The sequence below is a fragment of the Saimiri boliviensis genome, chromosome 2 (genome assembly GCF_048565385.1).
Source record: "Saimiri boliviensis isolate mSaiBol1 chromosome 2, mSaiBol1.pri, whole genome shotgun sequence".
NCBI lineage: Eukaryota > Metazoa > Chordata > Mammalia > Primates > Cebidae > Saimiri > Saimiri boliviensis.
This window is the reverse complement of record NC_133450.1, coordinates 238,876,705-238,901,132: the sequence shown is the minus strand read 5'-3', so window position 1 is coordinate 238,901,132 and position 24,428 is coordinate 238,876,705. Positions and strand designations below refer to the sequence as shown.

Below are 24,428 nucleotides of genomic sequence, written 5' to 3'. Positions count from 1 at the left end.
TCATGTTTAGGAATTTGCCTATTCTACGTATCTCATCTAAGTGGAATCATTCCGTGTTCCCTTTGTGCCTGGCTTATTTTAACTAGCATACTGTTTTCAGGTTCATGCACGTTGTAGCATGTGTCAGTCTTCATTTCTTTCATTTTTTTTTGCGTATTTTTGTGGTGATTTACAGAATCTACAGTTTTAATCATTTTAAAGCGTACAATTCAGTGGCATTTAGTACATTTGCAGTGTTATGCAACCATCACCATGACCTGGCTCCAGAACGTTTTCATCATCCCAAAGAAAACCTCATGCCCCTTAAGTAGTCACTCCCTATCCTCCCTCCCTGCAGCCCCTGGCGGCCACTCATCTGCTTCCTGTCTGTGTGAATTTGGCTCTTCTGAATATTTCACGTGAATGGAATCATATACAGAAGTCTTTCCTGCCTGGTTTATTTCACTTGCATCATTTTTTCAAGTTTTGTTCATGTTGTAATATGTACTTTTCATGTTGTAATAAGTACTTTTGTTTCTTTTTATTGCCAGATAATATTCCAAAAAACATGCCATGTTTGGTTTATCCATTAGTTAATAGACATTTAGGTTATGTCCACTTTTTGGCTATTATGAATAGTGCTGCAGTGAACACTTGGGTCTTAAGTTTTCATGTGGTTGTATGTTTTCATTTCTCTTAGGTATAAACCCAGGAGTGAAATTTCTGGGGCAGAGGCTAACTCAGCTTAAAATTTTGAGGAACTTCCAGACTGCTTTCCAAAGTGGCTACATCATTTCACATACCCACCGGCAGCATATGTCGGTTCCAGTTTCTCCACATCCTCCCTCACGCTTGTCAAGTGTGTTTTTATTCTAACCATCCCACTGGCTGTGGACTGGTACAGCTCTGTGGTTTTGACTTGTCTTTCTCTAATAGCTAATGATGTACAGCATCTTACTGGCTATTTGTCTGTCTTCTCTGGAAAAATGTTTATTCAGGTCCTTGCCTTTTTTTGTGAGTAGGGTGGTCATTTGTCTCAACTAAAGAGGACTTGTATCTAGAATTCATAAAGCATTCTTTAAAAAAAAAAAAAAAAGAAACAGTGCTTCACTGTGTTGCCCAGGCTGGAACACAGTGGCCATTCACACGTGTGATCATAGCTCACTGCAGCCTCGAACTCCTGGCCTCAAGTGATCCTCCTACCTCAGCCTTCTGAGTAGCTTGGACTATCAGCATGAGCCACCATTCTCGGCTCTTTATAAATAATTCTTTTATGCATTCTAGATACAAGTCCCCTATGAGATACGTTATTTGTAAATGTTTTCTCCCATTTTGTAGACTGTCTTTTTTACTTTCTTGATGTTGTCCTTTGTAGTATAAAAGTGTCTGACGATGTTCAGTGTATGTACTTTTGTTGCTTGTGCTTTTGGTGTCATGTGGAAGAAACCATCACCCAGTTTAGGGTTACAAAGATTTCTGCCTAGGTTTTCTGCGACGAGTTTTCTATTTTCGCTCTTATATTTATGGTGTGAGGTAGGGGTCCAACTTCATTCTTTCTTTTGAGGTGGATATCCAGTTGTCCCAGCACCATTTGTTGAAAGTACTTTCCACTCTCCATTGAATTGTCTCTGGCACCATGATTGGGAAAGAAAAAATCAATTGACCATAAATGTGAGGGTTTATTTCTGGACTCTGAATTCTATTCTATCGATCTATATGTCTGTCTTTTGTTTTCTTTTTAAAACTCATTAATTTAAAGAGAATAGCTACAAAAGTATGCATTTACGAGCCACCGCTTTAAAACTTCTGTTTATGGTTTCCTGTATTTTATTTCGGTAGTTTCTCCCATTTTCCATAATTACCTCATTTAGTCTGTCATGCTGTCTGGAAGGGAGTGCCAGTGGTGAAGTATAATGTTAATGTCATCAGGATGATGATGATCCCATTTTTCAAAGATTGCTCTGAACACAGAAAGTATCTTCTGTTGGCAGTGATGACATAAAATGTTGAAAATAAAATATGGAAGCTTATGAGTCAAAGACTGTCTTACCTTATTTACATTTGAGATGCAGTACCACAAAAGTATGTTTAATTAATGGTTATAACTTGAATAAAGTAGACATTTCAGTACCATCAAAAATTATTCTTTATGATTATACATCTCTTTATAGTGTTCCTGAGTTGGAGGTAGAAGAAGAAACTCAAGTTCAAGAGATGACTTTAGATGAGTGGAAAAATCTTCAAGAACAGACCAGACCAAAGCCTGAGTTTAACATCCGGAAACCAGAATCCACTGTGCCTTCCAAAGCAGTGGTGATTCACAAGTCAAAATACAGAGATGATGTAAGCACTGTCTTTCGTATGTAGAGGTAATCTTTACTTTCACCTTACTGCAAGTGGAGTGGACCTTTCCACTTCTGTCGTGAAAATGGAACATTAGTGGTGGGTGCTCTTGTTTCTAATCAGAGATGACATTTGCCCAATTTTACTGTATCTTTATTGCTCATTAAGGAAAAGAATTGAAACTTGGTGTTACTGACAGAAAAGCCAAAGCAGTTTGAGTAGCAGTGCACCTCCTGCCCACCCCGGGCCTGTGCTGGGACTGTACACACACTGTGTGTTAACTGCATTTCATTTTTCTCAAGTAAGAGTCGCAGATCGTTTCTTGTACAACTCAAAGTTATTCAAAGGATAACTACACTCTGTATTCCCTGATTAGGTTACCTTCAGCTCTGATTCTTGATGAGAGCATTTCACTGTGAGTAGTTGATGTCTCTTTTCCTTTTTTTTTTTTTTAGTTGATGACTTTTTAAACTGTCGTTGAGGTGCCATGCTCTTCTGATGCCTTTCCCATGTTGGTTCAGCAGCTTTGCGCCCCCTGCCTAAATGCAGACGTGGCAGAAGATGAGCCCCCGAATTGCCTGGCAGCGCGGTCAGGCGCTGCCACAGTGGCCAGCATGCTGCAGAGGCTGCTCGGGGGGCTCCTTATTTCTCAAGGCTCATGTCTAGCTCTTCTCAGATGCTCCCGTTTTGCAGGGAGAGGTTTCAGGGGAAACATCTAGCAGTGTATGTTGATAGGGATGCCAGTGGTCATCGAGTCACCTATGTAAGTTACTGAACTTAAGGATAGGTCCGCTGAAGCATTCTCATCATGGGATTTAGAATCTGTGTCGTTCTGTTACAGCTTGATACCAGTCACTGTGTCGGGGCGGGAATGAGCAGGCTCTTCCTCTCTGGGGGGGTACTAGTCATTTGATTTTCGTTTGTAATCTCAGGAATGTTATACTATTGTAGAGTGATTTACACTTCGGTTACTTTTGTTTTCTGAGTGACTACTTTGATGAGAGGGTATTGAAGATACAGGATTCTCTCCCACCCTCTTGTTCTGGTCAGGCCAAGCTGTAGGAGGTAGTAGTAGCCTTACTACTAAGCTTTGAGCTGTTCACAAGAAATGGCTTTTTGTAGACACAGGCGGCCAGAGCTTGCTTTCCCTGGCAATCTCAGGCAGGTGTGTCTGAGTCCATCAGCCAGCTGGGTTGGTTCTTCGCGTGCCCACTCCCTTTGTTCTTTGTTCTAGGCATTGTAAATAAAACTTTCTCTAAAACAAATGTACTGTCAGGATTGAAATGCGCAGCCGACATGTTCGGTAAAAATAGAAGCCGCTCCTCTTTAATCCACGCCAGATGCCTCCTCCCTGGCTCCAGAGGTCTCCCAGAATATTTGAAGCAAGTGGGTTAGCTGAGTCATCGAGCTTGGTCTCAGTAAAGCACGCGCCTTGGTCCTTGTTAATCTTGGAGGACTGAGGACTTAAGCTAGGAATTGTTCTTAAAGCAACATAAGCCGGATCTTCAGTTCATCAGTTTGCTTTGTTCCGGACACCTGAAAAGACAGAAGCGCTGGAACGCCTAGCAAAGTTCAGACCTAATGACAACCCCGTGTGAGGCACTGGGCAGTGGAAGCACTTTGGCGGGGGCCAGCTGGAGCTGCGAGTGTAGCCCTTCGACTGAGTTCACTCCCTGTTCCGCCGCCCACGGCCCTTCAGAGGAAGGGCCCCGGGACAGGACTGACCAGCGCTTTCCCTGCCAGTGCCAAACAACGCAAGAGTTGATTATTTTCCCTGTTACTATTTTTGTGTGTTTACTTTTTTACAGAGTGCCAGTGCTCCTGGATTTTTCTCTTCATCTTCTTAGCATTAAGTGTCCAACTACCTAAAGCCTCTGCTTTCACCTGAGACCTTAAAGGGGACACGAATATTAAACGCGAAGCCACCCCCACCGCCGCCTCATGAGCCTATGGCCTAAAGGCATCGATGTGCTCATGGCAATTTTGTCCCGTTTCCTGGTTGTGGGAATGTTTACTGTTCCAGCATTTTGGAGATTCTCACCCAAGGTCATTGACAGGTTTCCTTTCTGTGGGATTTTAGTTTACTTGTTTTGTTTTGTTTTATCCATTATTATGAGTTGAAGCCAAATCAAATTTGGATCCGATTTAATTAATTTATGTAATATAGTCGTAACAAGACATAGAGTTTTAAGTAAAAAAAAAAAGCAACATCACTTCTTTGTGCAGCGTCGGTAGAGCACTCAGGTAACCGTACTCTGTTGTTTTATCAAATTTCTCTATATTTTGAGTCAGAATTGTTTATTATAAGTCACGTGATTTTTAGCACATGGTATTTATAGTCAGCACCCATACGGAAAGGAATTTCTCTGTTCTATTCTGGAAAGGGGACATTTCCTTATTTATCAAAGCATTTGCGAGCAGATAAGACAGAAAATAAGCAGAAATGAAAGCTTTATCTCAGCAAAATACACTTCGATATAAAACATATACATCGTTGGCTGTGATTACTCATGCCAGATCTTACATCTTAACCTGCTCAGCTGATAGAAGTTGGGTCCCACCCACCTTTGAATCATAGTGAGTTCACAGATGTTTGGAACTGCGAGAATGGGGGGCTGCAGCGCGTGCAGAAGCAGCTGTGCTGTCTCCTTTGTCCAGCCCTGCAGCCTAGGGCTCTGTCTAGCCCCTGCTGGTGTTTTAGCTCCTGGGCAGCACATCGCAGCCAGTAAGGCAGCTGAGTGTGGGGATGGCTGTGGACTTGCGTTTGAGGCTGTGACTGTGTTTCAGATGGTGAAAGATGGCTGTGAGGATGATTCCCATGTGTGCCGGAAAGCTGCCAACGACATCACATCCCAGCTGGAGATTAATTTCGGTAACCTCCCTCGTCCTGGGCGTGGAGCCAGAGGAGGCAGCCGGGGAGGCCGGGGAAGGATCCGGAGAGCAGAGAACTATAGGCCCAAAGCAGAAGTGGCGGTAGGTGTCTGTGTTGTAAGTCCTCAGGTGGTTTGCTGAAGGAAGTAAATAAGGGCGGTGCCCCGGGCCCAGGATGGTCTGATTTCAGAGGGTCATCGGTTTCTGCAGTTGCTGCTGCTTGTAGCCAGGGTGGGACTGATGTTGGGGCATTTGGACGGTGTCGTAGCATCATGGACATCCGTCGGAGCAAGACCATTCTGTAGCCCTGGCTTCCCTGGTCTGCCCTGAAGGCAGTCTCAGGATCGGAAAAAACTCACTCTCACCTGCATTAGACGAGCTCCCCAGCTCGGGATTGAACTGCAGCACCTGACGTTCAGCTTCCTGTGGCCTGATTGTACGTCCTGGGCCCAGGTAATGCTGGCAGAGTGGACAAAGTCCTCACTAAGACCTCAGACCCTTTGTGAGGGGACCTCCCTCACCCGGCTGACCTGCCTCACGCTGTCCCCAGCCACGGCTGCCCGCTGCTAGCTGTCAGCACAGCACGCGCCTTAGCCCTGGCCCCTGCCTGCTGGCCTGAGTTCCTCCTTCCAGCCTCACTTCCTCACAGGTTTCTTTGATCACATCTCCTAGACCGGCCAAGGCCTCTGAGCGGAGGAGTTTCTTTTCATTGAAGCCTGATCTCTGCGTGCCACTGGAGTCCCACTGGCGTGGTTCTCAGTCAGGCTGCTTTTGCTCACAGTCGGTTTACGCAGTGCCACGCCGTGCCTAGCATGTAGTGGGTGCTTTCTAATGTGGCATGGACACCGGTTCATTGGAAGTCAGCCCTGAGGCCCTGTGGCCAGCGTGGGCTACCGTGCGGTCCTCGTGATGATGGAGCAGACACAGATGCCGCCGTCTCTTTGGCTGGTCGGGGCATTGCTTCGCTTGCTGCCTGCCTCCTTCGCTCCGGGGAGCAGCCCCTGGAAGCAGTATCTGGTTTGTTTTTGCTTAAGCAAGAACAAAACCACAATTTTGGGGGCAGGGGGTATATTTGGGGCCGGGTTGGAAATAGGGTCTATTCTGAGAATAGGAAACACCCCCCGACTCCTTCCCTGCCGTGGAGCTCTGGCCCCTGCAGCACTCCGGGAGGGCGTGTTGGGAAACCGCTCTGGGAATCCAGCACCGCCCACCTCCCCGCCTTCCCCACCCCACAACCGCCTGGGGCCTGCGCCTGCCCCCGGCAGATCACCGTGTTTCCCAAACCAGGTCCGTGTGCCCTTCGCTTATCCTCCTCTGTTGAGGTTCATCCCAGGGAGAACTTTCTCTTCCCACAAAAGCTTGCCTGACCCTGATGTCTACTTTGCCACCAAATAACACTGGACCGCCCTCCTGTGTCCCCTCCTTCCCAGGACTTGTTAGTGAAGCTCCTGAGTCGACGGTCAGTTTCTCTGGCACCATGAGCTCCCGGGGATAGGCACTGTCTGTGCATCTCCTCCTCCCTCCAGTGCCCAACATGCATTAACCATTCTGTTTACTTGACGAAGGATGTGCCCCATGCAGAGCCCCCCAGTAAGAGTTTGCAGGACATGGGAAGGGGGGCAGCCCGTTTTGTGAGGGGCCGAGGCCTGTGTGGGAGGGGAGCTGTACTTTGCTGGGTTTGCAGTGGCCTGTGATTCTCCCCTTCCCACTATGGACCCTGCCTCTAACGCAGGGCCCTCGGTGTTGGTGCCAGGCCCCCGTTATCCCATTGAGATACTAGGAATGGGTGAAGGGGCAGTGGATTTCAAAGTATTTCTTTTCTTCTTTAGATGAAAGATGTTGCCCCCAACCCAGATGACCCTGAAGACTTCCCTGCACTGTCTTGAAAGAGCGCTACTTCCCGGCACCAGGGAGCTGCACCACACACCCATGGAGAGACTCTTGCTGCTGCGGGAAGACACTCAGACTCTAGGAACAATAGATGTTGCTTTTCCCATATCGTATGAATTCATTGCACTTTTTCAGGCTGCGCTGTTAGACAGAGGGGCTTCTTCAGAGGCTCGAGAGCAGGCCCTTTCTGTTAGGGTGAGCCTGGCCCTTTCCCAAGGAGGCCAAGAATGGCGATTGTGTTTCTATCGAAGGAATTTGAAATGACGTTCAGGAATAATGTTTAAAATGTGTACAGAGAGATTGTGTGGACTCTCCTCCACAGAAGCTTGGAGGGAAAGGGGGGTGAAATAGACTCCGCTGAGGCTCGCAGGAAGCTGTCCATTTCCGGAGGCTGTGCCTTTAGCATTAGAGGTGCATAGACCTGGAACTGTTCATGTAAAGCAGTTACAGCTTAGTTTTCAGAGACCAAGAGATTAAAATAGAGTTGTACTTACTGTTTACTTGTAAATGTTATCTACTCTCCTGGAATATTTTGAGTTCTGGTTTTCACTTAACCAATCATTTTAAATCGCTATTGTGTAGCCACTGGTCACGCTGTGTGACACAGAATCAGAGAAAGTATTGATATTTAATGGTGATTTAAACTACCTCGTGGTTTCTGTGTGCACACACACGTATCGAGTGTATGGGTGGTTTTTAGGAAGAATATTAAGTATATGACTTTAAAAACCATGGTCTTTAACCTGCCAAGCAAACGGACAGGGGTCATGGCAAAAGCGAATACCGCACCCTTTCTTCCGCAGGCAGTGTCAGCGTTCGGCAGCTGTGGACAAAGGCCTCTGCCCTCGGCCTGGGCAAGAGTTGTAAATAACAAGTATTTATTAAGCACTTAGAAGCAGTTTTTCTCACTTATTCCTGGCCCCAGTTCTAGAGTTCCTCTCTATTGCTGTTGGTGAAAGTTTGGGGATCGGGGTATACCTCAGAGGTTCAGTAACTCACCTGGAGTCCCGCCTTGAACACAGCTGGACCCAGAGCCACTCAGGCGCACGCACAGAGCACATCGCGTGCTGCAGAGGAAGCGGCCCGGGAGGGCCTGCAGTCCAGGTAGCTGTAGAGCTGCTGGAAGCTGGGGCGATGCTCTCCCTGCTTTCCCGTAGATACCTCAGGTCCTGTCTGCCTGTTGTCACCCAGTTCATATGCTCGCCTGTGATGGAATCTGAACGTCGGCCCCAGGATCTGTGCTTTTTTTCACTTTGCCACACCGTCTAAGGTGGCTTTGAACTGGAACCCAAGTGCAAATAAAGGTTGGTATTCGCTCCTGACTTGGTGTAGAGAAAACAGTCCTTCCGGCACTCCCAGGCCATAGCAGTCGGTCATGATTTTGTTGAATAATCACAGCTGAATCCGTACAGGTTAGGGTCCGTTAAAGGTGTTTGCTTTGGGTGACAGGCCGTTTTTGGTCTCTTATTAAATTACTACCTGAGTACTAAGGTTTATCAACTGAGCATTTTATTCCCTTTCCTGGAAAAGGCAGTGGATGCAAGTGGCCTGATTCCAGAAATCTTCACCTAGCTGCTGCAACATAAGGGCTGTGTCATGACTCAGTGGGTTTGAAGCTGTCCTACTGTCATTTTGCCCAACCGCGGCTTTGAAGAGAAGCCAGAGATTCCTTTTAAGGAACCTTCCTGTCCTGTCGTGAACAATACTCGAAAAGCCCATAGCACTAGGTTTAATGTTACAGTTGCAAAACAGTTGACAGTTCCTATCCCATAGAGCTGTGGAGTCCTGTGATTGAACACGGTTTGGGGGGACCCGGTGCACGTTCTGAATCTGGAATGGGCCGTATTTGCTCTCACTGACTTGGTCATGCGCCTGGATATAGGGGCTTTGATTGTGCCAAGGTGTCTGTAGCCCCGAGTGCCCCAGAGAAGCCAGGGAGGACAGAAGTGAAGGGCAGGGGAGCGTCACCAGCACACCATAGGGACAGCTAGATGTAGAGGCAGCAGGACCGTTCGGACCACAGGACCCCGGCCAGACTCCTCTGTGGTGCTTGTGGTGTGGGTGTAGAGAAGTCCTGGGGCAGTGCACCCTGGGCACCACGTTTCTGGCTGGCGACTTAAACTCAAGCAGATTAACCCCGTGAAAGACGCCCGCGAGGGTCTGTTGTCCTCAAGGCTCCTGAAAAGTGGAGGTCAAGCAAGCTTGAATTGGTTAGCTACACCCAGGCCGGACTGCTGGGCCTCAGGTGTCTGAGTAGTGCCTCCAGGGCAGCGCCTGAAGACCCAGCTCCGGGTGAGGTCCTGGGGCGGTTGCACACAGCCTGGCACCAGGTGGGAGAAACCACCCTGCAGTAACCGGGCTGGGGGGCTGGATCCTCTAGAGATGGGGGTGTTTGCCTGGGCGCAGTGGCCCACGCCTGCAATCCCAACACTCTGGGAGGCCTAGGCACACAGATCACCTGAGGTCAGAAGTTCAAGACTAGCCTGGCCAACATGGTGAAACCCTGTCTCTACTAAAAATACAAAAATTAGCTGGGCATGCTGGCAGGCACCTGTAATCCCAGCTACCTGGGAGGCTGAGGCAGGAGAATCACCTGAACCTGGGAGGCGGAAGTTGCAGTGAGCTGAGATTAGGCCACTGCACTCCAGCCTGGGCCACAGAGCGAGACTCTGTCTCAGAATTTAAAAAGGGAGGTGCTGCCCAAGAGGGAGGGGGTTGGTACCTCACTTGGGATGAATACCTAAGTTGCCTGTCAGACAAGTCTGGGAAGAGGCAGCCAGGACACACTAGTGTTTGCTGGGAATGCCTCCGAGGTCTGAGTCAAATGCTTTGAACATGACCCCTCTAACCGACTGTTGCTCAGGAGCCTTTGGTGTTTTCATTCTACACAAGGCGGGCCCCTCCGAGCCAGCTGCTCTCCTTCCCTGCGCTGGTCAGACTTCAGACCATTTCCTCCTGTTGATCAGCAAGTCCTTGCCATTCCAGTGCATGGAGCTTCACTGGAAGGACGTCACTGTCCTCTGAAACTGTACCGTGCGGTGCTGGCGGGTGCTCCGGAGCAGCTGGGCCTGGGTCTCCGGAGCTAGGAAAGGCAGAACCGCACGGCTGGCACCTGCCCTGTTCTCAGCAGCAGTGGGCCCGCCCGCCCTCTCCACGCACACGGCCTCTGCTGTAGACAGAAAAAAGATGTGCCCATTTTCTTTGGCTGCTGCTGTCTCCTTGAGCCTTCTGCAAGGATCCTGGCCCACGTAAGCAGCTTCCCTGAACCCTCCTACTTCAGACAACCTGGGGTGGGCTGTGAGCATGCGAGACCGCGGGCTGTTCTGCCCCATAGGGGCCTGTGTTGTGGAGGACAGGAGGTGTGGAAAGGGAATGAGGAAGGAAACATGCAGGAATATTTTAAAACCTTTTTATTATCGAATAGGATACAGATAAAAGTGCAAAACTAGACTGGGCATGGTGGCTCACACCTGTAATACGTTGGGAGGCTGAGGTATGAGGACTGCTTGAGGCCAGGAGTTCAAGACCAGCCTGGGCAATACAGTAAGAATGTGTCTCTACAAAAAAATTTAAAATTAGGTGGGTGGCACACTCCTGTAGTCACCGCTACTCGGGAAGCCACGGCAGGAAGATGGCTTAAGCCCAAGAGTTCGAGGTTACAGTGAGCTGTGATCACGCCACTGCACTCCAGCCTGGGTGACGGAGCAAAACCTCATCTCTTAATAAAAAGTGCAGAATTCCCCTGTAACCAAGTTTTCCTCCAAAGCCTGGCCATGAGGGCTGTGCTGATCGCCACCTCATCCCTGCTCACAGGACTCGCTGCCCACAGGTGCTCCCCTCACACCCGTGCTGCCTTTTCTTTGGACATCTTTTTTTTTTTTTTTTTTTTTTTTTTGAGACGGAGTTTCGCTCTTGTTACCCAGGCTGGAGTGCAATGGCGTGATCTCGGCTCACCGCAACCTCCGCCTCCTGGGTTCAGGCAATTCTCCTGCCTCAGCCTCCTGAGTAGCTGGGATTACAGGCACGCGCCACCATGCCCAGCTAATTTTTGTATTTTTAATAGAGTCGGGGTTTCACCATGTTGACCAGGATGGTCTCGATCTCTTGACCTCGTGATACACCTGCCTTGGCCTCCCAAAGTGCTGGGATTACAGGCTTGAGCCACTGCGCCCGGCTCTTTGGACATCTTTTAAGTCTGCAGGATGCCCCTCCACCCACCTGCTTTGCCTCTGCGCCTGTGGCAGATCTTGGTTACTGAAGGAGCAGCGCGTTTGCTTGAGGTCCTGGGAGTCCTGCTTTGTCATGCCTCGTCATTTTACAGTCAGACAAGGATGCCGTTTTCCCTGCTCCCTGGCTACTATTAGGGCGGGTAGAAGCTGAAACCAGATTCAGTCCCTGAGCCCCATGTTCCATCTACACACTCCTGAAATTTCCAGTGAAAGGATTAGTCCCTTGGGCAAAGCTGTTGGGAGACGGGACAGGAAACGGGACGCCTGTCCCTCAGCAGGTGATGAGCCACGAAGTGTGTCCCGTGCTCAGCCACTCCGAGCCACGTGGAGATGGCCATGGCGCCTAGCAGGGTACTGCACACCCTCAGGTCTTCATGCAATCAGGATGGGACTACGCCTTTCTGCACATCTCCTGTTGCTCCCGGAAAGCCTCTGCCTGAGCCACAAAGTTTCCTCGGACTCCAGATGACAGGAATTTTCCCAACCCGATAGCAAAGGTTTTCACACCCCTTATAGCTCTGCCTTGGGCCAATCAGTCCTCTGTGGGAAGAAGCAGAGAACCCACAAACGCCATCTCTGAGCTCTGTTTCTTTTCAAAACTGCCTACTCTCAGAAGGCTGGATTAATTCTATCACTTAGGGAGTGCCTGTCATGTGGCATCAGCTTGTATGTAAACCCCACAGGGGACTTCTGAGAGTCTCAAATGTTCTCAGACACTGAGGTGGGGTAAGACATTTCTCCTCAAGAACCACCACCCTGCAAAGGCACTGCAGGCGCCTCCAGGAGGGCTGCTCTATCTGGGCACCCATGTTGTGTGCTGCCCACCTCCCGGGACTTGACTCACATCGACCTCAGTGTGCCTGGCGCTCCCCGGGGTTGTGCGATGGACAGCTCACACAACTGTCCCGGCGGCCCACAAGGATACTGGCCACTGGTCTTGCATCAGAACAACAGTGAGAAAAGCATTTCAAGTATCCGAGGCAAGTTGTAAGCGAACTGACCCCAACTCGCGTGTTTAGCTGGTGAGGGGATGGAGGTGGAGTCATCGGTGATGCTGGGGACATTTTCAGGAAGAGGGAAGGTGGATAGAAAAGAAGCAGGAGCGATGGGAACGCCAGGTGGCCTGTGAGGGACGGGCTTGGGGAGGCAGGCGGTTGTGACCAAGGCAGAAAGACACTGCCTGGGAATTTTTCCTGAGGCTCCCGGCAGGCCCAGGCAGGGTGACTGGTGAATAGGCCCTGCGTTGACTGCACACCTCCGGGGCGCCCTCACGGCATCTGTGGAACAGCACCCCTGGGGTGTGCGGTGGCAGCCAGCAAGCCTGTAAGTGAACCTGTCGGCGCAGCCTTCAAAAATTCCACGTGAACTTTTGAAGGGGCTCCTGGCCTAAGAATGTGCAGGCGGCACTGCCCTCCTGCGCGGGCATGGGCCTGCTACCACCGCGGGTGTCAGCCCGGCCCTTCCAACCCAGTCACCCCGGGGCACCAGGGAAGGCCCTGGGCTGATGCCTTAGCACCCAGCAGAAGAACGAGGCAGAAACACCTGCTGAGAGGCTTCCATTGCACCTGGAGAGAACTTGCGGCGGGCAGCAGGGGTGTCCAGGAGAGACCTTCCCCGCAGGCCCAGTCCCTGTGGATCCCGAGCCAGAGCAGAAGCCGGTCTAGGAAGGTGACAACCCGGGACAGCCAACCATCGCTGGAAAAGGGAGGAGATGGGCAGGGCTGCACTTACCACCCCACGGGCCTGTCTCGGGTGTGACTTTGTGTGGACGGCAAGGACTAGTTTCCTGGGCCCAGCTCTCAAGCGCAGGCAAACTTAGGTCGGGGACCAGAAGGGCCATCAGCTGTCACCCTCCAGCCTGGCCAGTGAGTGCTGAGTGGACGCTCCACCACTATCTGAGGACAGGCCAACCGCGGGCCTGCCAGGGCGCTCCGTGTGCCTGCCTCCGGCTGGGTCCCGGCTGAACCTGCACTCGAGGCGCAGGCAGACGGGACGCCGCAGGCTCCACCGCCCAGGCCACCCTGAAGTCCCCGCAGGAGGAGGCGCAGCGGACCAGCTTCCAGGAGCCCGTCCTGCGCCGTCCCTCCGGGAAGCGCCTTCCTCTGCCCGGCCCGAGACTAAGCGGCTTCTCTGTCCCGTGCCCGGCCCGAGACGAAGCGGGTGGCCGTTCCCAGCTGGGGGCAGCACCAGCCCGAGGCGGGCAAGCGCATGGGGGCCTGGGCTGTCCGCTGGCACCGAGTAGGCGGGTGCGGGACGCCAGAGGCGCCGCATTCCCGGGGTCCCACGCCAGGGAGAACGGCCCCGCCTGAAAAGGCGTCTTGTTTAACACAGAAACACGCCCAGGGCCAGGAGAAACCATTGTCCTCCCCGAGTCCCACAACGCACAAAGGACACGGCCGCCCTCCCACGCGGAGTCCCTTCCCGCTTTAGAAACAGACTTGGCCCCGCGGAGCCTCCGCGGCCGAGCCGGGGCCTCCTTACCTGGGGATTTCGGTGTGGACAGAGTACGCGTCGTCCAGAAGCGCTTCAAAGCTATGCGGACTTGCTGCCAAAGAGACAGGCTGGGTTAGAGGCGGGAGGGCCCCCCCTCCCACAGGGGCCGGGGCGCCCCCCGCCCAGGCGCTGGGTAGGAACCTCGAAGGCTTTGCTCAGCGGGGTCCATTTCTCCCGCAATAAACGGATAGACGCGGTGAGGCTAGGACTTAAGGGCAGGCCGGGCCAACCGCTTGGAAGACAAAATGCCCAAAATCAATGCGGAAAAGCTAAGGCTAGGACGACAAACGGCAGGGCAGTGAGCGTGACCCACGACCCGCGGCGCTGGGGCCACTGTCCTCTATTCACTGAGCGGCTCACCAGCGTCTCAACAGCTGCTAACGGGGGAGGGGCGGGCAGCGGCGATTGCGCGTGGCGACAGCCCTCCTGGACAGCGAGTTTTTTTGTTAGGCACAATACACTCGGCTCTTAGCATGTGCCAGACACTTGTTCTCAGCGATGAACAAATATTAACTCATTTCACCCTCACACCACCCTGTAAGATGCATACTACCATCCCCATTTCAGAGAAGGGACGGGTTTAGGGAGCCAAAGTCACTCAGCGCAAATCTAAGCTACGGCAGCTCTTAGGTTTGCATTCAAACAGCCTGGGCCCACAACGCATGCTCTCAACAATTCTACCAAGCGGCTTTTTCCTGCAGCAAAAGCTTCAACATCTTTCACATTTTTGACCCAGAAATCCATTTTGTAGGAATTTATTCTAAGGAAATAGCCAGCACCGCCCAGGACGAATTTCTGCAGAACACTGATGTGATGCTGTGACAGTAAGACCTCAGAAGCCACCTCCGTGGCCAACGATAGGGAGAGTGTGACCTCCAGTTAGGGCAATACAGAGGAGCTAAAGGTCGTGTTCTTGGAGAATTCCCCCCAGGATCCTCCTTTCCAGCGCACCCACAGCTGCACTTAGACACACGGAGGGAAAGACAGCAGAGCGGATGTCACACTCCCTCAGCTAAGACTCAGCCATGTGCTTCTGTTAATCTAAACAGAAGTACAATGTTAATTGTAATCCAAACAGCTAGTCCAATTTTACCACTGAACAAAGTGAGGCTCGGCTGGCAGATGAAGGGTCACCGATGCCACAGAAGTGGCGGAGCTGCGGCAGGGTGCACCCACTGGGACTTGCTCTCACGGCAACTCGTGTCTCAGTCCACTGAGGGCCACGGGAAGGGGCCCTTGTAACTCCTCTCCCACGGCGCAGCCTTGCCTCTGAACAACCTCTTGAGACTTAACTTCAGCATGTGGGTCCCCACTTCAAAGCAAAATAGTTTACGTGACCTCTTTTTAAATGTTTACACCATTTCCCGTCCATAAAATTATGCTGCAGTTCCCCAAAATTTCAGATCCTGAGGGATCATAATCTGCTATTAGTCCCTAATCTATCCGTTCCCTAATTATCTAGAGAAAATGACCTAAAATATGACAAAATAGTGAGCTCAAAGATAGACCCCTGATACTGTTTTAATGTGTTATTTTAACTCTCATACTAATTGCTAAGGTAGGAATTCTTCTCCATTTCACTTAATGGGAGCACAGGGGATCAGCAAATCCTGCACACGGTAGTCAGGCCCTGGGCAGGGTGGCTCCAGATGACAGGGAAGGTAACAAGTCTCTACGGGCCTGGGGTATCCATAGCCTGCTGCCTCCCCCACACAGGCTTGGAAGAGATGGCCCTCCAGGTGGAACAGACATGCTGCATGGTTTCATCTGAAGCACTGCCTCCAAGCCGGCCAGCCCCCTCACAGCACTCAGGGACTTCACAGAGCTGCGTGGCGGGGCCAGCTGCCTGAGCGCTCGTGCGTCAGGGGAGCACCTTACCAGGCACTGGCCTCAGAAGCCATGGAGGGGCAGGGAAAGGCCAGTTTCCACAAAGCCAGGGTCTACACATACACACTCTGGGGGTCACATGTGGTGGGAGTCAGGAGAAGGGTGAGAAGGCAGGTCTCTGGTTTTTACTTTGGACAGCTGTATCCCAGTGTGAATCCAAGCACGGCTCCTTGGGGGAACCGGATAGAACTCAACAGAACACAGGGTGAGTCTGGGCAGCAAGCTGTGTGTGGGGTGTGGACACTGAAACCCTGGACTCCTGCCCAAAACTAGAGGCCATCAGAGGCAGGGCAGGTAGAGAGCACAAGGCCCGTGTCCGGGGTTGGACCACAAGCTGCGGAGGTCGCCATGGCCAGTGCTGCCACACCCTGGCGGGCAAAATGCCCTGTGGGACCCCAAGGGCCTGAGAGTTCTCCTTAGAAGTCTCCAGAAAATCAGACCTTTGCGTCCTGTGAGCTGGTGCCGGGGTGTGAGGAATGCTCACCACCTTAACCCACAGAAGAGGGCTGGACTGACTTCCAGATTCAAACATTCAAGCCCTCACCCCAGCCCCTTGAAATGTGGCTCTACGTGGACCCGAGGCCTTTAACGAGGTAAAATGAGGGCCATGGGGTGGATCCCCATCCAATCTGACCGGTGTCCTCACAAGAGGGGAGTAGATGGGAAGAGGCACCAGGACCACGCAGGCCCCGAGGACAGGCAGAGCCTGCAGCCCAGGAGAGAGGCCTTGGGAGAAACCAAGCCCACCCACACCTCAGTCGTGGACTTCCAGCCTCCAGAACGGTGAGGAAATGAACTTCCGCGTCAGCCACCCAGTCTGGGGTGTTGCGTTATGGCCATCCTAGCAGACCAGTACAGATTCCAGGGTGCTCTGCTTTACTCACTGCCTAGCAGAATTCAAAATGCTTGGTAAGGAACACAATAAACTAAAAGACTGTTTGGTTAACACTTTTAATTACATGATTATAATTATACAATTTCCATTGTTTGATATTTTGTATAAAACCAGTTACAACTCACAAGATTTTCAAATGTGACAATATGTATCAAACTACATATATATGCAAAGTTTACAGGCCATTAGGAAGCTTTATCTTAAAAATACCTTCAGGAAAATAAACATTCATTCAACCAGTTCTCTTGGCTTTAAAAAATATGATTAGAAATATACACTGTAAAAAAAAAAAAATCAAGACAATGATTAATACTGATCAGTTACATTTTAAAACTTTTAATAATCTGTACATGAGTGCAGGTTAGATAAAAGTCTGCAAATTATTAATAGAAAACTGCAATACTATCATTGGCTGAACATGTCTGCTAACAATTCTACCAGGTAATTAAGGAGGTAATTTCCTACACAGTATAGGTGAATTGTCCAGTCTTTCAACACATCTGGAGTCATCTCCACTCAGTGATGTGGAGAACGGAAGAGCAGCAGCTAGCCTCCCCAGGGCAGTTTCAGCGGGAGATAACCATTAAAGGAATGATAAAATAGGTTTTAAAAGTTGCTTTTGATGAGCACTGCTTTCTAAAACACAATGATTTTTCTTAAAATGTAGAAAGAGAAGCAGTTCTGTTAAGAACAGACATCCAATGAGTGCACTGCTCCTGTAGCTCCGAAGGTGACTGGGAAGAGGGAAGTCCCCAGGAGAGCCCTCGGGCCACACACAAGCCCAGGCCATCCGCACACTGGCCTCGTGACAAAGCTTGGGAACTCCTCTAAAATTTGCTCGGCCCATGAAGAGAGAGAGGTAGCAATCACCCTTGGGAGAGGGCTAGGGGGAGGCGGGGAGTGGGTGAAGGACAGGCCAAGGGCATCAAGCTCAGAACGGGGGAATTCTGGAGGCTGGCAGAGCCTTGTGCTGCCAGGAAGCATTGGCCACGTCAGGCCACCTGCTCTCACAAGGTGCTGCTCCCTGCGAAGTTCTACAAAAAGCGACATCCATTCGTACTTCTAGGAACCCAGTTTTGCAGATGGTCTTCGTCCGGACTGTGCCCGACTCTTGATAATTTTGAGTCCCCAGAAAGCTTCAAGGGCACTTAAAAATATTCACTTCTAATTATAATTCCATTTGCAAACTGTCCTGGTGTACTTTCAGGGCTATTTAAGGCTCTTAAGGCAATCTCTCCATCTGACACACACAGTTTCAAATTCCACAGCAACGTCTTCTGTAACGAGGACTCTACGTCAGAATGCCAGAAGATTCTGGGTGTTTGTGGTTTCAGTTGAGGGTAAGAGTCCATTCTCATTCATAGCAGGAAGAACTTTCCATCCCTCAAACCCAGAGACTTCCTGGATTCCAGAGATGTGGTCCCCGTAAGTATAACACTGTTGCTATGCAAACCATCCCAAGTCATTTGGTTATTATAAGGAATGCTTCCTCACCAAATCACAAGCTTCCTATGACTAATTTCAGTGAGCCAGTTAAATAGAAGGATTTTTACAAAGCGCCACAGTGATAGCAATTGTAGCTGGAAACTTGAGCAGGCGACATGAAGAGGCAGTTTATAAAATGAAAAAGGACTGTGGTTCCGCTGACGCCCTTCCTTTTCTTGGACGAAACACCAGGCGGCTTGTTCACCGGGAGGAGAGAACTCACAAGAGCCATGGCGGCTGCATGTTTACTCGTTCTGATGGGACGAAAAGCCAAACTAAGAAGGGGTCAGAAGGAAGCGCAATTTTCACAACTACCTGGATGATTATTTATGGAGGGGATGGCCTTAAAAAGGGTAAGGGGAATTAGAGGTGCCCTGAGAATTCAATGCTTTGTGCATGGCACGGTTTGAATATTTATATTGTCTCAGCAAAAGGAATGATCCTTCTGCCACCCAAATCTTATTGAAGAGTGGTCTTCCCACAGGCAAGTGAGTCTTTGTGCCCATTCATTTCCAGGGACAGAACACCACTGTTTTTCTGTGATCCAGCCCCCGGTGTTTAAAGGCTGGCCTGACCCAACCCCGTAGTGCCTGGTGGGGAAAGAGTCGTCTGTTTGGCTGAGACAACGGCGTCTTCCGTCTCCCCCGATGCCGGTCAGTTTTATACTTTCTTCCTTATAACGTTCACCAAAATGGAGGCACTGCCTTTCAATTACTTTTTGCATTAAAGACTTTAACCTATTTATTCCAACTGCTTTTATTCCTAGCAGTTTTGAGAAGAGGGCAGCTTCTTAAAACGGAATTGCCTACTGATCTGGCGCACGCCCTGCGGCTTAGGAGGGCATTTGGCTCCCACTGCCTGTCCACCTCTTGGCCCTCCACGCTCCCAGCACAGGCAAAAATGGGTTAACAATCATTAAACCACCCACTTCTTATGGAAGGAACTGAGGTGAGTACTAAATATTCTTTTATTTGGGGCCCCATTTTTTTTTTTTTTAAGCAGCAAATCAATTCTGTGTCTGTAACTGCTCCACGGCACAGACTCTGCTGCGTCCCAGCACGGCTGCGGGAGAAGGCACTTGCAGAGTTAGCTGTGTTCCCTAACCAAAGGCAACGGTGAGGTCCAGAAGCAGATCGCTGTCACTGAGATCGCAGGCCACGTCAATGGCCTTCGGCTGATCTCAGGAGGAAAAAAATTCCAATGTTACAGAGAAGGACTCTAAGAAAGCAGTTAACTTTTTTTCTTTAAAGCCAACATTATTTGGAATTGCGGTTTCCAAGGGGAAAAACCAACAGTGTGTTTTTTCCAGGCATGGAAGGAAATACGATTTTAATTTGTATGACTGGCAACCAAACAATGGGCAGCGTTGCAGTTCTTCAGTCCCTTGACAGAGAAAGGAATGGCTGGAACATCTTCCAACTCTGAAGTCAGCTTCTCCTCCTGAGTCTTCTTTGACCATTAATATTCTCTTGCAAGTTTTAAGTTACCAAGGTACTACCTGGTATTACAACACTCAACAGCGTTTAAATGTAGTTTTCACAGATTCTCGTTAATAAAGCACTCTTTGGTGGAAGACAAGCAGCTTGGGTACTTAACAGAGTTAACATTACAACAGTATTACAAAGAGTCAAGTGAAGACGATTAAGCCAGATAGTATCAAATTACAGAAAGTACCATTTCAGTAATGCCTTTTGTACTTTATAAATTTTGACACAGGGTCACAAGGGGAACAGAAAATAAATACATAAAAAAACCTCCATCAGATCCTCAGTTCTTCTGAAGGCCAGCGACTACAATGATTGCCATCACAGGGACACACATGCACCACAGACCGGCCAGCTCTCTGGGTACCAGAGGGCTTGGGTATTTACACCTGAGACTAAATTTACAACAGCATTTTTGTCGTTAAGCTTGAGAGCTGGGCCCTTCTTTGAGTCACTGGCTTGCACCCAAACTCCAAATTCATTATTGAAACTCCAGTGGACATTTTTCTCCATTGAACCAACTTCTTAGGTGGAAAGCAACTAAGGCTTTTGCAATTTTGTTTTGTTTTCAAATTGTGCTAATTTCTGTCGCAGTTTTCAGTTCCTACAGTCTTCCTTCACCTCTGGTCACAGGTTTTCACTTAACGCAAGACTGTTTTAGTCCTTGAAATGGAGAGACTACAGGGGGAAAAAAAGGATTTTTACCATAAAGTTTACACAGCGTTCACAGGCAGTTTTCAAAGACAAGGAGGGTAACATAATAAAAATACTGACATGCTAAAAAGTATGCGCCTGCTGTAAGTTTCTAACGACAAATGCTCTGGAGAAGACAACACACTATCAACCACAAAGAAAAGACACACGGGAGAAAGGGAGAGCAGGAAAGGTTCAGTTCTGCAAAAAATAGAAATTTTAATAAATAAATAAAAACAATAAAAGACGGACGGGCAGAGGCAGCAGAGCCAGGAAAGTACCATGATGCCGCCAGGGGCACGTGCTGCAAAGCACTCCTCCTTCCTTCCCTCTGAGGAACCAGGCTGCGGGAGGAGCGGGAAGAAGGAAAACACAGACAGCTGTTACTGGGTTATTTCAAAAGCCAGAATTTGGTCACAGAAAAAGCTCTGGCACCTAAGCAGTTTCCAGCTCCGCCGGGCACGGGAGGCAGCCCCCGGGTGACCTGCCTCCGCACTCCACAGTTCTCACCCTGCCTCTCTCCTCTCCTTTCCCAGTTTGTGATGCTACACTTTCAGCTCAATAGCAACTGTCAGAAAACAAACAAAACCAAAAGAAGAGTCAGAAAAACCACTTCCAATCTGGAGGGGCCCCTCTCCCGATGCTGCTGCTGCTGTGCTCTTCAGGGAGGAGCGTCTGAATTGATCATTTCGCTTTGAGAGATCCCAACAGAGCACTGAGTCGAAAGATCCGGGTCAGCTGGTGAGGCAAGTGGGAAAATATCTGGAATTTCAAAGGATCATTAACATTTTAAAAGACTGGAGAGAAACAGTATTTAAAAAAAAAAAAAAAAAAAAAAAAAAACCACTTAGAGACAACCTTCTGGGACTCCTCTCCTGATGGACTTTTGGAGATAATGGCAGTAGCCAAAAATTCATGCCCAGAGGCAATGGAACAGGCACAGAGATCTGAGGCTCCGAGGGTCAAGAGGCAGTGGCAGGTGTGACATGGGCAAAGCCACACGAGAACACTGAAGAAGTCAGAGGCCCTAGCTGCAGCTAACTCCCAACTGAAGGGCTCCTGAAAACACTCATGATTTTAGAGACTAAGGAAAGAGGCCAGGTGTGGTGGATCATGCCTGTAATCCCAGGACTTTGAGGGGCTGAGGTGGGCAGATCACCTGAGGTCAGGAGTTCAAGACCAGCCTGGCCAACAAGGTGAAACCCCACTCTACTAAGAATATAAATAAAATTTTAGTCAAGTGGTGCACACCTACAATCCCAGGTATGCAGGCGGCTGAAGAATCGCTTGAACTTGGGAGGTGGAGGTTGTAGTGAGCCAAGATCACACCACTGCACTCCAGCTTGGGGAATAGAAGGAGATGCTGTCTCATATTTTTTAAAAAGGCTAAGGAAAGACCCTGAGCATTTCTCTCCCCGACCCCTGCAATATGAAGAATCAGGTACAAAGCACCCCAAAGCCCCAGACCTTAGGTTTGGGTTGGCAGCTGCAGCAGAAAGTGATGGTTCCCAATGACGCAACTCAGAATTAAAGTCACTTGGACATGACAGTTTCTTAGAAAATGAATGAAATTATCATTTAAAAAAAAAGAAGAGCCTGCCCAAAAGAAACAGCGTAAGCTAACACAAGCACCGGTGGAAGGGCTGCATGAAGACATGAAGTGAATGTGAGCAAATGAGGCAGCTGCAGGCTCTCCACTCGGAGCACGATGAAATTTCCAAGACTGGTTTAAGAGAGCTCTTCAGAGAGGTTATGTGGGAACACTGAAAACAGGTCAAGTCAATGGAGCCAATTATTCACTGGATTTATTAGTTCTTAAAAGAGAAAGGTTAGCATGGGTTTACAGCTCTAATAGCAACTGGGAGATGGAGAAGCCCACTCACCTCCCTCTCCAGACTCGGGGAAGGGAATGAGCAGATGCCACACAGAGCATTGGCAGGGCTGAGGGCTACACACGTTGCCTGGCCGCTGTCCCAGACCAGTGGCCACGTGAAATTTAGGAGTCAATGTGGCACAGCTTCAAATGGATACAGGAGGGGACAGTCATGTGCTGTTGAGAAACAGTGGCACTTTTTCCCAAAGACAAACAGTTTAAGACATCGCTCCTATTTTTTTAATCACCCCCAAGTTACTGCTCTTTTGTGGTTTGTGGAAAAGTTCCCCCAAAGCTGAAGTGCCTCTCAGTAAACCCGAAAATCAAAAGTGCCAACTAAGTGCAAAGTGAGTTTGGGTGGAGTCTTCATTCTGGACACCAAGGAACATGAAAATGGAAGGTCAAGTTCCTATGCGTCACCAAGGTGACAACGAACCAGTAAGAAATGGCAACCCTGGTGCCTTGTAGGGAGGGATGAAAGGACCCCAAAGAGTGCTCTATTTTTTTTTTCCACTGCTGTTTAAAGATTTCAACTCAATACTTTGAATTTACTCAACAATCTCAGCTCATACTATTTTGCCCAGAATCAGACCATGCACCAACATTCTAATTCCCTCATTACCCTGCAACCAGAAATGAATACTAGTCAGCAGGATATTATGAATAATATTCAGGATAAAAGCTCCAGGCTACGGCTTGGCTGCCCCCAATTCTCAAAAACTATACATAATTTATTTGCCTTTCTTTTGTAAGCTGTAGGTGGATAACAGGTAAGGTGATGTGAACACAGGCCAAAGCCCCAAAAGAGGCACAGAACAAGAACCCGCACAGAGGAGCTGGTTAAATAAACCGTGAGCCCCAACTCATCCTCACTGCTCAACTCCTTCTGCTGTCCACATCATCTCTGAAAGTCCATGTTGGAATTTAAAGTAAGTCTTTCTGGTTTTCAACATTATCCAGAATTCCTGGAAACTGGCTTGGGCCATTTCAACATTCAGTCCAGATCACTGACTGTGCAATCTACCTTAAGAGCCTCAAAGCATCCTCACAGGGACCTCAGCCAGATGCTCACTGCAGCCAGGAACCACTTCTCCAGAGAAGCAGGAGTTCAGGTCACCAGAATAACGTGAAAAAGCAACAAGACCTAGATAGAAAAACGGAGGCAAGACCAGCCCTTCCTTCCTCAGAGGAAGCTGGTGTGACCTGGCAAGCCTCAGCCAGGCTTCTGGACTCTATTCCTCTATAGCCTAAAATGCATAATCTAAAAAAGCAAAAAGCAGAATTATATATGCAAGACACACTAGGCTGCAATAAAAGCGTGAGCAGCTGGGCACAGTGGCTCACACCTGTCGTCCCAGCACTTTGGGAAGCCAAAGAGGGTGGATCTCGGCCGGGCGCGGTGGCTCACGCCTGTAATCCCAGCACTTTGGGAGGCCGAGGTGGGTGGATCACAAGGTCAAGAGATCGAGACCAGCCTGGTCAACATGGTGAAACCTCGTCTCTACTAAAAATACAAAAAAGTAGCTGGGCATGGTGGCATATGCCTGTAATCCAAGCTACTCAGGAGGCTGAGGCAGGAGAATTGCCTGAACCCAGGAGGCGGAGGTTGCGGTGAGCCGAGATCGTGCCATTGCACTCCAGCCTGGGTAACAAGAGCGAAACTCCGTCTCTTCAAAAAAAAAAAAAGAAGGTGGATCTCTTGAGGTCAGGAGTTCAAGATCAGCCTGGCCAACATGGCAAAACTCCATCTCTACTAAAAATACAAAAATTAGCCAGGTGTGGTAGTACACACCTGTAATCCCAGCTATTTGGGAGGCTGAGGCAGGAGAATCGTTTGAACCCAGGAGGTGAAGGTTGCAGTGACCCAACAGAACCACTGGACTCCAGCGTGGTCGACTCCAGCCTGGTTGACTCTGTCTTTAAAAAAAAAAAAAAAAAAAAAAAAAAAAAGGCCTGAGCACTCGTACTTAAAAATAATATATCCCCTTCAAGACATGCCAAAATCAATTGTCATAAACGGTAGATTTTTTATTTAATTTTTTTTTTTTTTTTTTTTTTTTTTTTTAAAGACAGAGACTTGTTCTGTTGCTCAGGCTGGAATACAGTGGCATAATCGTGGCTCAATGCAACCTCTGCCTCCTGGGTTCAAGCGATTCTCCCGCCTTAGCCTCCTGAGCAGCTCGGATTAAAGACGCCTGCTATCACACCTGGCTTATTTTTGTATTTTAGGTAGAGATGGGGTTTCATCATCTTCGCCAGGCTGATCTTGAACTCTTGACCTCATCCACTGGTGTCTGCTTCCCAAA

General features: G+C 49.3%; 2 protein-coding genes across 14 annotated transcripts in view; one reads left to right on the top strand and one right to left on the bottom strand.

Annotated features, from left to right (window-relative positions):
* The window catches only part of HABP4 (hyaluronan binding protein 4), a 42,320-nt gene extending 33,915 nt beyond the window's left edge, over positions 1 to 8,405 (top strand). The window contains exons 6-8 of the mRNA XM_039475236.2: positions 2,151 to 2,322; positions 5,110 to 5,295; positions 7,023 to 8,405. Of these exons, the coding sequence (XP_039331170.1) occupies positions 2,151 to 2,322; positions 5,110 to 5,295; positions 7,023 to 7,079 (415 nt within the window). The 3' untranslated portion in view covers positions 7,080 to 8,405. The remainder of the gene's footprint in view (positions 1 to 2,150; positions 2,323 to 5,109; positions 5,296 to 7,022) is intronic.
* A 4,340-nt stretch (positions 8,406 to 12,745) lies between these two features.
* Positions 12,746 to 24,428, bottom strand: part of CDC14B (cell division cycle 14B) — a 130,776-nt gene continuing 119,093 nt past the window's right edge. For 12 of the 13 annotated variants that reach the window (XR_012516702.1, XM_039475025.2, XM_039475028.2 and 9 more), the window contains one exon: positions 16,627 to 20,234. Coding sequence is in view for 9 of the 13 variants with exons in the window: in XM_039475025.2 (XP_039330959.1) it covers positions 20,198 to 20,234 (37 nt within the window). In the remaining 4 variants the exon portion in view is untranslated. Of the gene's footprint in view, positions 13,008 to 16,626; positions 20,235 to 24,428 lie in introns of those variants that run through there. The other variant, XM_074395590.1, reaches the window with a different exon arrangement.